The 12351-nt window shown below is 35.0% G+C and overlaps 1 protein-coding gene across 16 annotated transcripts in view; it reads left to right on the top strand.

Annotated features, from left to right (window-relative positions):
• Positions 1 to 98: 98 nt before the first annotated feature.
• The window catches only part of NPHP1 (nephrocystin 1), a 78957-nt gene continuing 66704 nt past the window's right edge, over positions 99 to 12351 (top strand). For 5 of the 16 annotated variants that reach the window (XM_039874634.1, XM_039874637.1, XM_039874632.1 and 2 more), the window contains exons 1-5: positions 116 to 250; positions 1813 to 1908; positions 2694 to 2767; positions 4332 to 4392; positions 5183 to 5307. In XM_039874634.1, coding sequence (XP_039730568.1) covers positions 182 to 250; positions 1813 to 1908; positions 2694 to 2767; positions 4332 to 4392; positions 5183 to 5307 — 425 coding nt within the window. In that variant the 5' untranslated portion in view covers positions 116 to 181. Of the gene's footprint in view, positions 251 to 594; positions 682 to 1812; positions 1909 to 2023; positions 2135 to 2693; positions 2768 to 4331; positions 4393 to 5182; positions 5308 to 12351 lie in introns of those variants that run through there. The other 11 variants (XM_039874638.1, XM_039874639.1, XM_039874640.1 and 8 more) reach the window with 8 other exon arrangements.

Here is a 12351-nt window from a genome sequence, read left to right as displayed (position 1 = left end):
GCGCCCCCTGGAGGAAGTAGGTACACACACAGAACAAACCTCATACTCCGCCCACCCGCACGCACGGCGTCGAGCTGCGAGACGGGCGCGCGCTGATGGCGTCACCCAGTGACGTCACTTGCCGGGACCGCCGCCGTGGTTTCCTTGGCGACCGGCGCGCGCCCTGAGCGGAGGTGAGGAGATGCTGGTTCGGCGGCCGCGTGATCCCCTGCAATCGTTGCATCGCAGCGGCCAGGAGCTAAAGCAGCAGGTATCGTCCGGCTGTCCCGCGGGCCTGGATTGTGCCGCGGCCTGGGCGCTGGTGGGGCGATACCAGGGCACCCGAATCTTGAAAGCCAGCCCGACCCACAGACATTCCCTACTATGACGCTCCCATTCCCAGTATCCCCTACCAAACCCGGGTTCTGACCCCTCATCCTCCCAACCCGACCCTGAGGGCCAAACCACCCGAAGTCGTGACCTTCGACTGAGCCCTCCCCCTAACATCTCAGTCTCAACCGGAACACCTCCCTTAATCCACTTTACTCCCAACCCTAAATTTAACAGTAACCATTTCAAACCACCTCTACGCCAACACTATTCTCTATTCTCCAGGCCCTTTTTTCTTCAGCCTTGCTCCAGTGGAGGCTGTTATTGCTTCACGTGAATTCAAGCAAAGTAGACGAAGAATAGTCCTCATGTGTAAGGCCAAAGGACTGAACTAAAGAAATACAAATAACTCATACATGAAAAAAGTTAACTTCAAAGATAAGTAATTGCAAAGGAAATGAGATATCACAGACATTTTAAAAACCATAATACTCAGTACTGGGGAGAGTGTGATGAAATAGGCACTTAGTACACTCTCCAGGGTATAAGTTAACAGCATTTCTGGATAGCAGTTTGTAGCAAATATTCATGCTCCTAAGCTGAGTGATTACATTTCCAGTTTACCATGCATAATAATAAAAAAAAAAATGGGACAGATATTGATGTATAAAAGTGTTCATCACAGTGTTACTTATAAAGTAATAGACTGGATAAAACTTAAATGATCAGTAATGAAGAATGGATACATAACTTAGGATAGGCTATAACACTGCGATTAAAATTTTGTTAAAGAGATTTTAATGTGTTAGGGAGAATATTTGTGATAAAATGTCAGTTGAAGAAAACAATTGAATATACAATATTTCAATAAATATATATATGTAGAAAAAGGAAACATGGTAGAGTGGTCACTGGTAGCATGCTGATGGTTATGTTTCTTTTAATACTTTTTGGTATTTTCATAATTTTGAATACCAAATGTGAATTACTTTAAGAAATAAAAAGTAGGAAGTAATTAGTGGGTTGTTAATTTGTTTTCTGAAATTCTTACTTCACTTTGCTAATTTTACTTTTTAATTTTCATATAATCTATTTCTAAGTGTTGTTTTCACTAAATAAAATATTTTCTAAATTTTGGCAGACAAGATTTACTGAATGCTCATATTTTATCCAGTTTTGGACTCTCATTTAAAAAGTACCAAAAATTTGATGGATAAATATTTCTTAAGTGACTCCATTGGAATTACAGTAGTGCAACAGAAACAAAATGCCCTGTATAAATAAAATAAAAAACTCGACAAGACATTGACTTAAGCTAAACTTTGGCTAAATGTGAGAAGTAAACTACAAATATTGTTGTTAAAACAAAGATGAAACAATAACTATTAGGTTTATTCAATGTGGATTATTCAGGGTGAAGAACTGGCTGAGGAGCCTTTAGTACCCTGAATGTCCTGAAAGGGCTCTTTGATAGTGTGAGCAAATTTCTCCCCATCTCCACAGAGGATGTCTGAAGCAAAACACAGAACGGATTTCCAACTTGGTGTCCAGGGGACAGGTGATCAAGAGCTCATGCCTGTGATGACTCATTGTCACCAGGTATGAGAATTTTGTAACCACTCAGGCAGATGCAAAATAGCAAGAGTAGAAAAGAAGATAGTGAACCTTTATTTTTCTTTCTTCATTCACTTTGTTTTCTCTCCATCATTTATAGAGAAGAATCCAACAAAAGTATGTGCCTCTTTTGTGGATACATTGGCAAAGTTAAATGTAGTGTTTGGAAAATACTAAGTCAAGTCATAAGAACAAGGATAAATAAAACGTGGTATGTTCATAAAACGAATACTAAGCAATAAGAAGGAATAAACTAATGATAACACAACAATATGAAGTATCTCAAAAACATGCTATGTGAAAGGATTACAGAAAAGAGTCCATGCTTTCTGTGAACTTTCCAGTGTAATGGTACTTTTCTACGATGGGGTTTGAGTTACACAGGTGTATGTGTTTGCCAAAACTCAGCAAATGTATACTTGAGATTTGTACATTTTTACTGTATGTAAATTTTATAGGAAATCTGAACTCTAGTTAGTGATACCCATGGTGCATTATTTAGGAGGAAATGCATTGATGATTGCAGTTTACTTTGAAATATATAAAAATGAGATGGACTGATGAACCGATGGATCAAATAAGTATAGTAAAATGTTAATGATGGAATCTAGTTGGTGGGTATATGGTGTTCACTGTAAATTTTTTTCCACTTTACTGTATGTTTAAAAGTGTTCATCATAAAATATTGGGAAAAAAAGATTAGAGTTTTATTTCCTAAGGTTATATGGTATTTTACAATTGATATTTTAAACAATCTCTATTTATTGTAGGTTAATAGTTTGCTTTTTGAGAGTCGATTAAAAGGAGCTCTAGAAGCCAGTAAAAGGAGAGAGATTTACCAAAGGTAAAGCATACTAAATTTTATAAGTTTTCCGGGAACTGTATTTGCATTTAAATGAGCAGTGTTTACAGCATAGAAATTGTTTGAGGCATTATTTCTTTCCATTTTTTTTTTTAAATACAATTCCTAAAAAAGACAAAATAATAATGGAAAATAATATTGAAGTAACAATGAGTGAAATTTTTTAAAACACATTCTTAAATATTTCTTGCAATTATCTATATCTACCAGGTCTAAATATTGATAAATGATAAGATTAAATAGAGAATTACAAATGTTAAAAAGATGAAACTTAATTTATTTTATTTATTTTATTTACCAAGCAGTATGGTCCACATTTGAGAAACTTTTTCTTAATTTTTGCAATAACATCATGCGATGATTATTAATATAATGTAAAAAATTAAGGTTCACAGTGGTTAGTTAACATCTCTAACATTACTTTGCTATAAGACATTAAGAGTGAGAAGGCAATACAAATGTTTTAAATCTCCTAAAAACTGCAGAATTCAGTCAAGCAAGAGAGGGAACTTCACTAAATCTCAGTAGAGTCGCAAGCTTTGGTCCATTTGAACAAATGGAAAAATTACTTCATGGTTTAACTTAGATCTAGGAGAAAACAACCAAAACCTGAAGGCTGTGGACTTGCTTTCATGAGAGCAACTAGAAACACTGCTCAGAGTGAACCTTAGTGGTTTAGGCAGAGTTGTGGTAGATCCTTGGCCTGTGTAACTCCAATCCTGTGACCTGGTCAGAAATCTCTATTAGTATTTCCACCATGCTCAGGATGGTGACCTTAACTCCTTTGAGGTGGGAAAACTGTTCTCTTGGTGGATAACTTTTTTCATTTTGTTTTGACTTAAAAAAAAAAAAAAACCTCCCTGGGAGAGTTTAAAATTAAATAGTGTTTAAAATTATGCAGTCGTGATGAACGAAATCGAATTAGACTATTAATACTTTTGTATTAAGTTTAGGACATCGTTAAGATAATCTGAGTTTGGGATATTTAAAGAGTGTATAACATTCAAAAAGAATGTGAGATTCATTCTATTAGTTTAAATGATTCATTCGAATCATTTGAAAAAGTTTTATTTAAATCAGGCATTCAAAGTACTTAAAAGCAAAATAAAATTTATACAAATTTTAAAATGTTGAAGGGAAGTTAATTAACTGCATTTATTAATAAGATTGATTAAGGAATTTAGATCAAGTTGGTAATCAAACAATAATGAAAAAAGTAGAGGTAATTGTACTTGCTTTACTAGATTTTTAAATAGAATAAAATTTATAGGCTGAATTTAGCCCTTATGTTTGATTGATAATTGGCTGGGTATAAAGTAAAAATAATTTCTACTTAAATCTTTGAAGACACGGTCAGGTTTCTTTGTACTACGTTTGGAGACCATTCCTTTATAATGTATGGAAAAACATTTATATGTGAATTTTTAAATGTAAGCCATACAATTGCTCATTGTCTTGCCTGCTTAAAGACTTATGTATGATTTTATAAAATTACATTCTGGTTTTGACAATAGAAAAATAAATATTTTTTTTTTTTTAAATTTAGGTGTATCCAATTGAAACAGACAATTGATGAAAATAAAAATGCTCTTCAAAAATTAAACAAAGTAAGTATTATGATTAATTTCTTTTTACAAATGTTTTCATGAAGTGGGACTTCATTAGAGTGGGGAAGTTCTTGGGTTTTCCTTAGTGGTGAAGTCGGACTGCAGTCAGTGCTGACTCATCCAGCAGGCTTACTGAGTATGAGCGTTAGAGGAGAAAAGCCAGGGCCGGAAATATTGATGAAAATTCAGCTTTGGTGAATTTACCCAGCACTGAGGACTCAGAAAATCCAGGAAAAAACTATTTTTATTTTTATATTGTGTAAATTTCACATTTTACACCTTAGGATTGTTTTCATTTGAATTACATTGTGGGAGAGAGTAAATTACCTGGCTGAGGGTAAGTGGTAAATAAGCTGCTTCTATCACATGGCAGCTCTAACATCAGTGACTCTGCAGAAATAGGAGGAACTTATTCCTGGCAGTGCCTTCAGGAATTTTTCTTTTAACATAAGCCTGAGCTTCAGATAGGTGCCAGGGCTAGAAGGCTCACAAGCATTTATAGTGGGAAGGCATATACTAGCCATGTCCTATGTATTACTCTCCTGTACTGCATCTGAGACAAGTGGTCACTGAGCAATACTTAGCAAAGAAACAAAACAAAAAATAAGTTATAATTTCATTTTTCATTTGGTTTGCATTCTAACATGATAGTCTACATTTCTCTAGGGTAGGCGTAGTCTCACATTGATCTTTACTTTGTCTTCTAGCATTTACTGGAGTTTTTTTCTTTTAAATATAATATGAAACCAAAATAAATTTTTCAGTGAAATGGACTTATCTTCTCTCATAGGCCGATGAACTTGCACCTGTCGGAGACTATCATCAGAAAAAGGAAAAGGAGCACTATCTCTTGGATAGACTTACTCACCAGCTGCAGGAACTTGCCATGTCCTTAAGTGGAGAGAATATAACAGAGTATGCTTTTTTCCTTCCTTTCTTTCAGATACTATGTCCCCAGCAGTTTTAATGTTTGACTCAGGATAAGGACACAATAGTATAGCTATAAACAAATGTCAGCAACAGGATAATCAATTGACATTTGTTTATTGAGTGTGGTAGAAAGTGTGAGATCCCATGAGAGCTGTAAAGGATATCAGCCCGGATTGGTTGATGTTCAGTGACTTCAAACAGCTGTTGTGTATATTTTGACCAGATTTAATAGCTGTTTCCGTAGGAAGCCTAAGTCTAGTACCAGCTACTTTGTCATTCTCAGCACTGGAAATCAGTGGAGGTTCTAGAGTCCTTGCATCTTCATCCTTCAACATTTGAAGACTGAATAGTTGATGTTTTCCTTTTTGCTTCTCACAAATTGAATTTGTTTATACCATCAGGTTTTTTACTTTGCAAAGGCTGTTATTAACATCTACTTCAGCAGGAAAACAATGCATGTTTCTGCCTCCAATTTTTAAAGAATATTTCTGAAAGGAGGAAATATGCAAGTATATAATCCAAATAATTTTTCTGACATATCAACACTGACATTAACAACATCATCCTTTTTTTTTAACATTTGTTTATTTAGCTTATCAGATCTCTGCTCTTTTTTCCCCAACTAGATTATAAATTATCTAACAGCAAAATTATAACATCCTTTCTTTACACCTCTTATGGAGTCTCACACTTTCTACTTTATATGTAGGAACGCTACACAGTATTTTAGCAATATGTTTGGGAGCCACTTTCAGTGGCAGAATTACCAACAATAAGCACAAAAATGCAGAACTGGGGTACTTGTCTACAATACAAGAGCCGGAAAAAAAAAAGGCAGAATGTCATCTTTTTCAACTTCAGCCAGGAGCATGTGCATCAGGAAATTCAGAATTTTTGCTGCTTTGCACACATCCCTGAATGACCACAAAAGTCCTGCAAGTATTGATTTGGGATTACAGATAAATTTTAGCAAGTAGATGAATTTAAAAATACAGAATCCACAAATAATGAGGGTTGACTCTATGTGAAAGTAGAATATATGACAGCAGTGGCCCAGCGATAGCTAAAAGAGCCAGCAGGGTCCATGGAATGATATCAAAGTTCTTTCATTTTTGGTGAAATGTAATATTAATTTAGGTTAGACTATGATAACTTAGGGATGAATATTGTAATACCTAGAACAATCACTATCAAATAATAAAGAAGTACCTGATAAAAACAACATAAATGATAAAATGGAATATTAAAAATGACTCCACTTTAAAGATAAGCTTCTCTGACATAAGCTGTAGGAGAGCAAAGGTCTGTATTTTGTTATAACCCAAGCACATAGTGTCTGTCACACAGTAGGTGTCCCATAAATGTTTGTTGACTTTGCTGAATCGTAAATCAATAAATAAAGCTCAGAGAGATTTAATGACTTATCCAAGCCGTATTATTTGAGCTCCTCTTTCCTCCCTCACCTTCCATTTTACTTCTTTATTATTTTTGTAAAATGTCTTTCTCTTCCACCTCCTTAATGCTGTTTTCCTAGTTTATCCTGTTGTCATTTGTCATTTTTAACGGCCACCTTTCCTTTAGCCCTTCCTCCAATGCATTCCCCACATTGTAATTACCTTTTTAAAATGCAGAGCAGATGCTGCCCTTCCCTCACTTCTTAGGGGCTGCCTTAGAGATGACACTCATGTGGGCATCATTCTGCACACCTCTTCACAGCTTCACCTCTTTCTCATTTCTCCAGCCTCGTCCTACCATCATGACCTCCTTGAGGTTCCTTGACTTTGAGCCTACTTTCTCTACTCCCTCTGCCTCCTTGCTACTTACTTTTACCTGATAACTCCAGCTCACCTCTCAAGACCTAATTCTGACTCTTTCTTGATCCTCACACATGCAGTCTAGGTGTCCTCCTTGTGTTTCCTTAGTACCTTGTGTAAACCTCTGTTGTACTACCTATTGAACTATGATGTAATTATCCATTTTCTGGATTGATTCATTATAAGCTTCCAAGGACAAGAATTGTGTCTGGTTTACCTTTGTATCCACTGTGTTAGACGTGGATCATTATCATCATAGATGACTTTTGTTAAAAGCTTGTATAGGCAAGCATTGTTCCAAACACTGTGAGTGGGTAATTGATCTAATCCTTATGAAGAAGGTTCTATTATTATCTCCACTTTACTAATGAGAAACCAAGAACTTAAAACTGCTGCCTGTAAATCATAATTATTACTCAGTGAGGAGGGGATAGAGCCAGAATTTAAACTCAGAGGTCATACTCTAAGCACTACGTAATAATGCTCAAGCAGCATATGCTGAGTAGATGAATCCAGGTCTCTAAGCCTGTAGTCCAGTGCATACTCTGCCCTGTCACATACCTTCTTCAGGTATATTACTTCCTTCACCACTTAGTCCCTCGAGCCACATATTCAGTTTTTAAAATTTATTGGGGTGACATTGGTTAATAAAATTCTATAGCTTTCATGTGTACAATTCAGTAATATGTCATATGTATATTGCATTGTGTGTTCACCACCCAAAGTTAAATGTTACCATATATTTGACTCCCTTTACCTTTATATCTGCCATCCCCCATTTCCCTCTGGTAACCACAAAACTGCTGTCCATGTCCATGAGTCTCTTTGTTTTGTTCTGTTTCTTGCTTTCAGTTTTATATCCCACATATGAGTGAAATCATATAGTTCTCAAAATTTTCTATCTGACTTATTTTGCTTAGCAAGATAATCTCAAGATCTATCCATATTGCAAATGGCAGTATTTCATCTTTTCTGATGACTGAGTAATATTCCATTCTATAGATATACCACAGCTTCTTTATTCAGTCATCTATTGAATACATGTTTTCAAATTTTGGGGGGTAAATATCCAGAAGAGAGATTGCTGGGTCATTTTTAATTTTTCGAGGAACCTCCATACTGTTTTCCATAGTAGCTGTACCAATTTACATTCCCACCAGCAATGTATGAGGGTTCCTTTTCCCCCACAACCTCTCCAACACTTGTTATTACTTATCTTGTTGATGATAGCCACTCTTACAGGTGTGAGATGGTATCTCATTTTGGTTTTGTTTTGCATTTCTCTAATAGCTAGTGAAGTTGAGCTTCTTTACATTTGTCTGTTGGCCATTTGTATGTCTTCTTGGAAGAAGTGTCTATTCAGGTCTTCTGTTCATTTTTTAATTCAATTGATTCTTTTCTTTTTTCCTAGTTCTATTTTTAATTTATTTATTTCTATTTTTATGATGACATTGGTTAATGAAATCCAATGTTTCATCTGTACACTTTAACAGTAAAGCATATATATATTTACACTGTGTGTTCACCTCCCATAGTTAGATTTCTTTCTGTCACCACATATGTGACCCCCTTTACCCCATCTACCTCCCCCTTGCTCCCCACCCCCCTACCCTCTGGTAACTACCAGTTTTGTGGTTACCAGAGGGAAATGGGGGAAATGGGGGAGTCTCTGTTTGTTTGTCGTATTCATTTGTTGCTTTTAGGTTTATATCCCACATATAAGTGATATCATGTGATTTTCAACCTTTTCTGTCTAGCTTATTTCACTTGGCATGATTAGCTCGAGATCCATCCATGTTGTTGCAAATGGCAGTATTTCATCTCTTCTTATGGCTGAGTAATATTCCATTAAATGTATGTACCACAGCTTCTTTATACAGTCATCTATCGTACGACACTTTGGTTGCTTCCATGTCCTGGCCAATAATGCTACTATGAACATCGGTGTGCAAATATCTTTTCCGGTATGGATTTTCAAGTCTTTGGGGTAAATACCCAGTAGAGGGATTGCTGGATCATATGGTAGATCAATTCTTAGTTTTTTGAGGAATCTCCATACTGTTTTCCATAGTGGCTGTACCAATTTGTAGTCCCACCAGCAGTGTATGAAGGTTCCTATTTCTCCACATCCTCTCCAACATTTGTTATATCTTGTCCTGTTGATTATAGCCATTCTAACAGGTGTGAGATGGTATCTCATTGTGGTTTTGATTTGCATTTTTCTAATAGCTAGCGATGTTGAGCATTTTTTCATACATTTGTTGGCCATTTGAATGTCCTCTGGGAAGAAGTGTCTGTTCAGGTCCTCTGCCCATTTTTTGATAAAATTCTTTGGGGTTTTTTGTTGTTGTTGTTATTGATTTATGTGAGTTCTCTTGTATATTTGGATATTAGGCCTCTATCAGAGGTGTTGCTTGCAAATATATTTTGCCATTTGGATGGTTGTTTCTTTACCTTGTTGATGAGCAGAAGCTTTTCAGTTTGATGTAGTCCCATTCATTTATTTTAGCTTTTACTTCCCTTGCCTTTGAGGTCAAATTCATAAAATCTTCGTTAAGTCCAAGGTCCTTGAGTTTAGTTCCTATGTTTTCTTCTATGCATTTTATTGTTTCAGGTCTTATATTCAGGTCCTTAATCCATTTTTGAGTTAATGTTGGTATGTGGTGATAGACAACAGTCTAATTTCATTCTTTTGCAGGTGGCTTTCCAGTTTTCCCAGCACCATTTATTGAAGAGGGTTTCCTTTCTCCTTTGTATGTTTTTGGCTTTTTTTGTCAAAAATTATTTGCCCATATTCGTATGGGTTTACTTCTGCACTCTCGATACTGTTCCACAGATCCATGTGTCTGTGTTGCTGCCAATACCAAGCCATTTTGATTACTGTCACTTTGCAGTATAATTTCAAGTCAGGCAGAGTGATGCCTCCAGCTTCATTCTTTTTTCTCAGGATAGCTTTGGCAATTCAGAGTCTTTTGTGCTTCCATACAAATCTGATGATTTTTTTTGTTCTATTTCTTTAAAGAATGCCGATGGGATTTTGATGGGGATTGCATTAAATCTGTATAATGCTTTAGGTAATATATGGTCATTTTAACTATGTTGATTCTTCCAATCTAAGAACACAGAATATCTTTCCATTTCTATGTATCTTCTTCAACTCCTTTTAATAGAGTCTTATAGTTTTCATTACATAGGTCCTTCACATGTTTTGTTAGATTTATTCCTAGGTATTTTATTCTTTTTGTTGCAATTGCAAAAGGAATTATTTTTCCACTTCTTTTTCTGGCACTTCATTATTAGAGTATAGGAATGCTATGTATTTTTGAATGTTGATTTTGTATCCAGAAACTTTACTATATTTGCTTATTGTTTCTAGTAGTGTTCTTGTGAAGTCTTCAGGGTTCTCTCTATTAGAGAATCAATTGTTTTTTAAATTGTTAAGCTGTATGAGTTCTTTGTATATTTTGGATCTTAGCCCCTTATTGAAGGCATTGTTTGCAAATATCTTCTCCTGTTCAATTAGTTACCTCTTTTTCTTGTTGATGATTTTTTCTGCTGTGCAGAAGCTTTTTAGTTTGATATAGTCCCATTCATTTATTTTTGCTTTTACTTCCCTTGCCTTTGAGATCACATTCATAAAATTCTCTCTAAATTCAAAGTCCATGTTTTTTTTCCTGAAATTTCATTGTTAGTATATAAGAATACAATAAATTTTTGTACATTGATTTTTGTATACCACAACTTTACTGTATTTGATTATTGTTTCTCTATTTTTTTTATTGGAGTCTTTAGGGTGTTCTATATAGAGAATCATGTCACCTGAAAAAAGTGACAATTTGACACCTTTATTCTGAATTTGGATGCTTTTTATTTCTTTCTCTTGCTTGATTGCTCTAGCTAGGACTTTCAATACTATATTGATTAAGAGTGATGAGAGCAGGCAGCCTTGTCTTGTTCCTGATCTTAGAGAGAAAGCTTTTAGTTCTTCACCATTAAGTATGATATTAGCTGAAGATTTGTCATATAAGGACTTTATTATGTTGAGATACTTTCCTTCTATACCCATTTTATTAACTGTTTTGATATTAAATGGATGCTTTGTCTTGTCAGATGCTTTTTCTGCATCTATTGATATGATCATGTAATTTTTATCCTTCATTTTATTTGGTACTGTATCACACAGATCGATATGCAAATGTTGAACCATCCTTGTGCCCCTAGAATGAACTCTACTTGATCGTGATATATAATGTTTTTAATGTATTGTTGTATTTGATTTGCTAGTATTTGGTTAGGATTTTTGCTCCTGTATTCATTAGAGATATTGGTCTATAGTTTTCTTTTTTTTGTGGTATCACGTGATGTTGGTCTCATAAAATGAATTAGGAAGTATTGCCTCTTCTACAGTTTTTTTGGAAGAGTTTGAGAAGAACTCTTCCAGGTATTAAATCATCTTTTGTTTGGTAGAATTCACTGGCAAAGCCATCTGGTCCTGAACTTTTACTTTTGGGAGGTTTTCGATGATTGTTTCAATTTCTTACTGCTGGTCAGTCTATTTATATGTTCCACTTCTTAGTGATTCAGTCTAGGAATATTGTATATTTCTAAGAACTTGTTCATCTAGGTTATTGAATTTGGTGGCATATAATCTTTCCTAGTAGTCTTGTATGATACTTTATATTTTGGTGGTATCTGTTGTAACTTCTCCTCTTTCAATTCTGAATTTGTTTGTGTCTTTTCTCTCTTTTCCTTACTGAATCTAGCCAGGGGTTTGTCAATTTTATTGATCTTTTCAAAGAACCAGCTCTATGCTACATTAATTTTTTCTATTGCCTTTTTGTTCTCAATTTTATTTAATTCTGCTCTAATTTTGATTATTTCCTTCTGACTTTGAACTTTGTTTGTTCTTCCTTTTCTAGTTTTTAAAGATATAATGTTAGGATGTTTATTTGGGCATTTCTTTTTTCTTGAGATAAGTCTGTAATGATATGAACTTTCCTCTTATTACTGCTTTTGCTGTTTCTCAAAAGTTTTGATATATTGTACTTTCATTCTCATTTGTTTCTATGTATCTCTTGATCTCTCCTTTCATTTCCTCTTTGACCCAGTTGTCCTTTAGTAGCATGTTGTTTAATCTCTACATTTTTGTGGTTTTCCCTTCTTTCTTTTTACAGTTGATCTTCATTTTCAAAGCATTTTGGATGGAGAGTATGCT

Source organism: Pteropus medius, unplaced genomic scaffold (assembly GCF_902729225.1).
Source record: "Pteropus medius unplaced genomic scaffold, Ma_sr-lr_union100, whole genome shotgun sequence".
In the NCBI taxonomy this organism is placed as follows: domain Eukaryota; kingdom Metazoa; phylum Chordata; class Mammalia; order Chiroptera; family Pteropodidae; genus Pteropus; species Pteropus medius.
The sequence above is the reverse complement of the archived record's forward strand: the minus strand, read 5'-3'. Positions and strand labels throughout refer to the sequence as shown.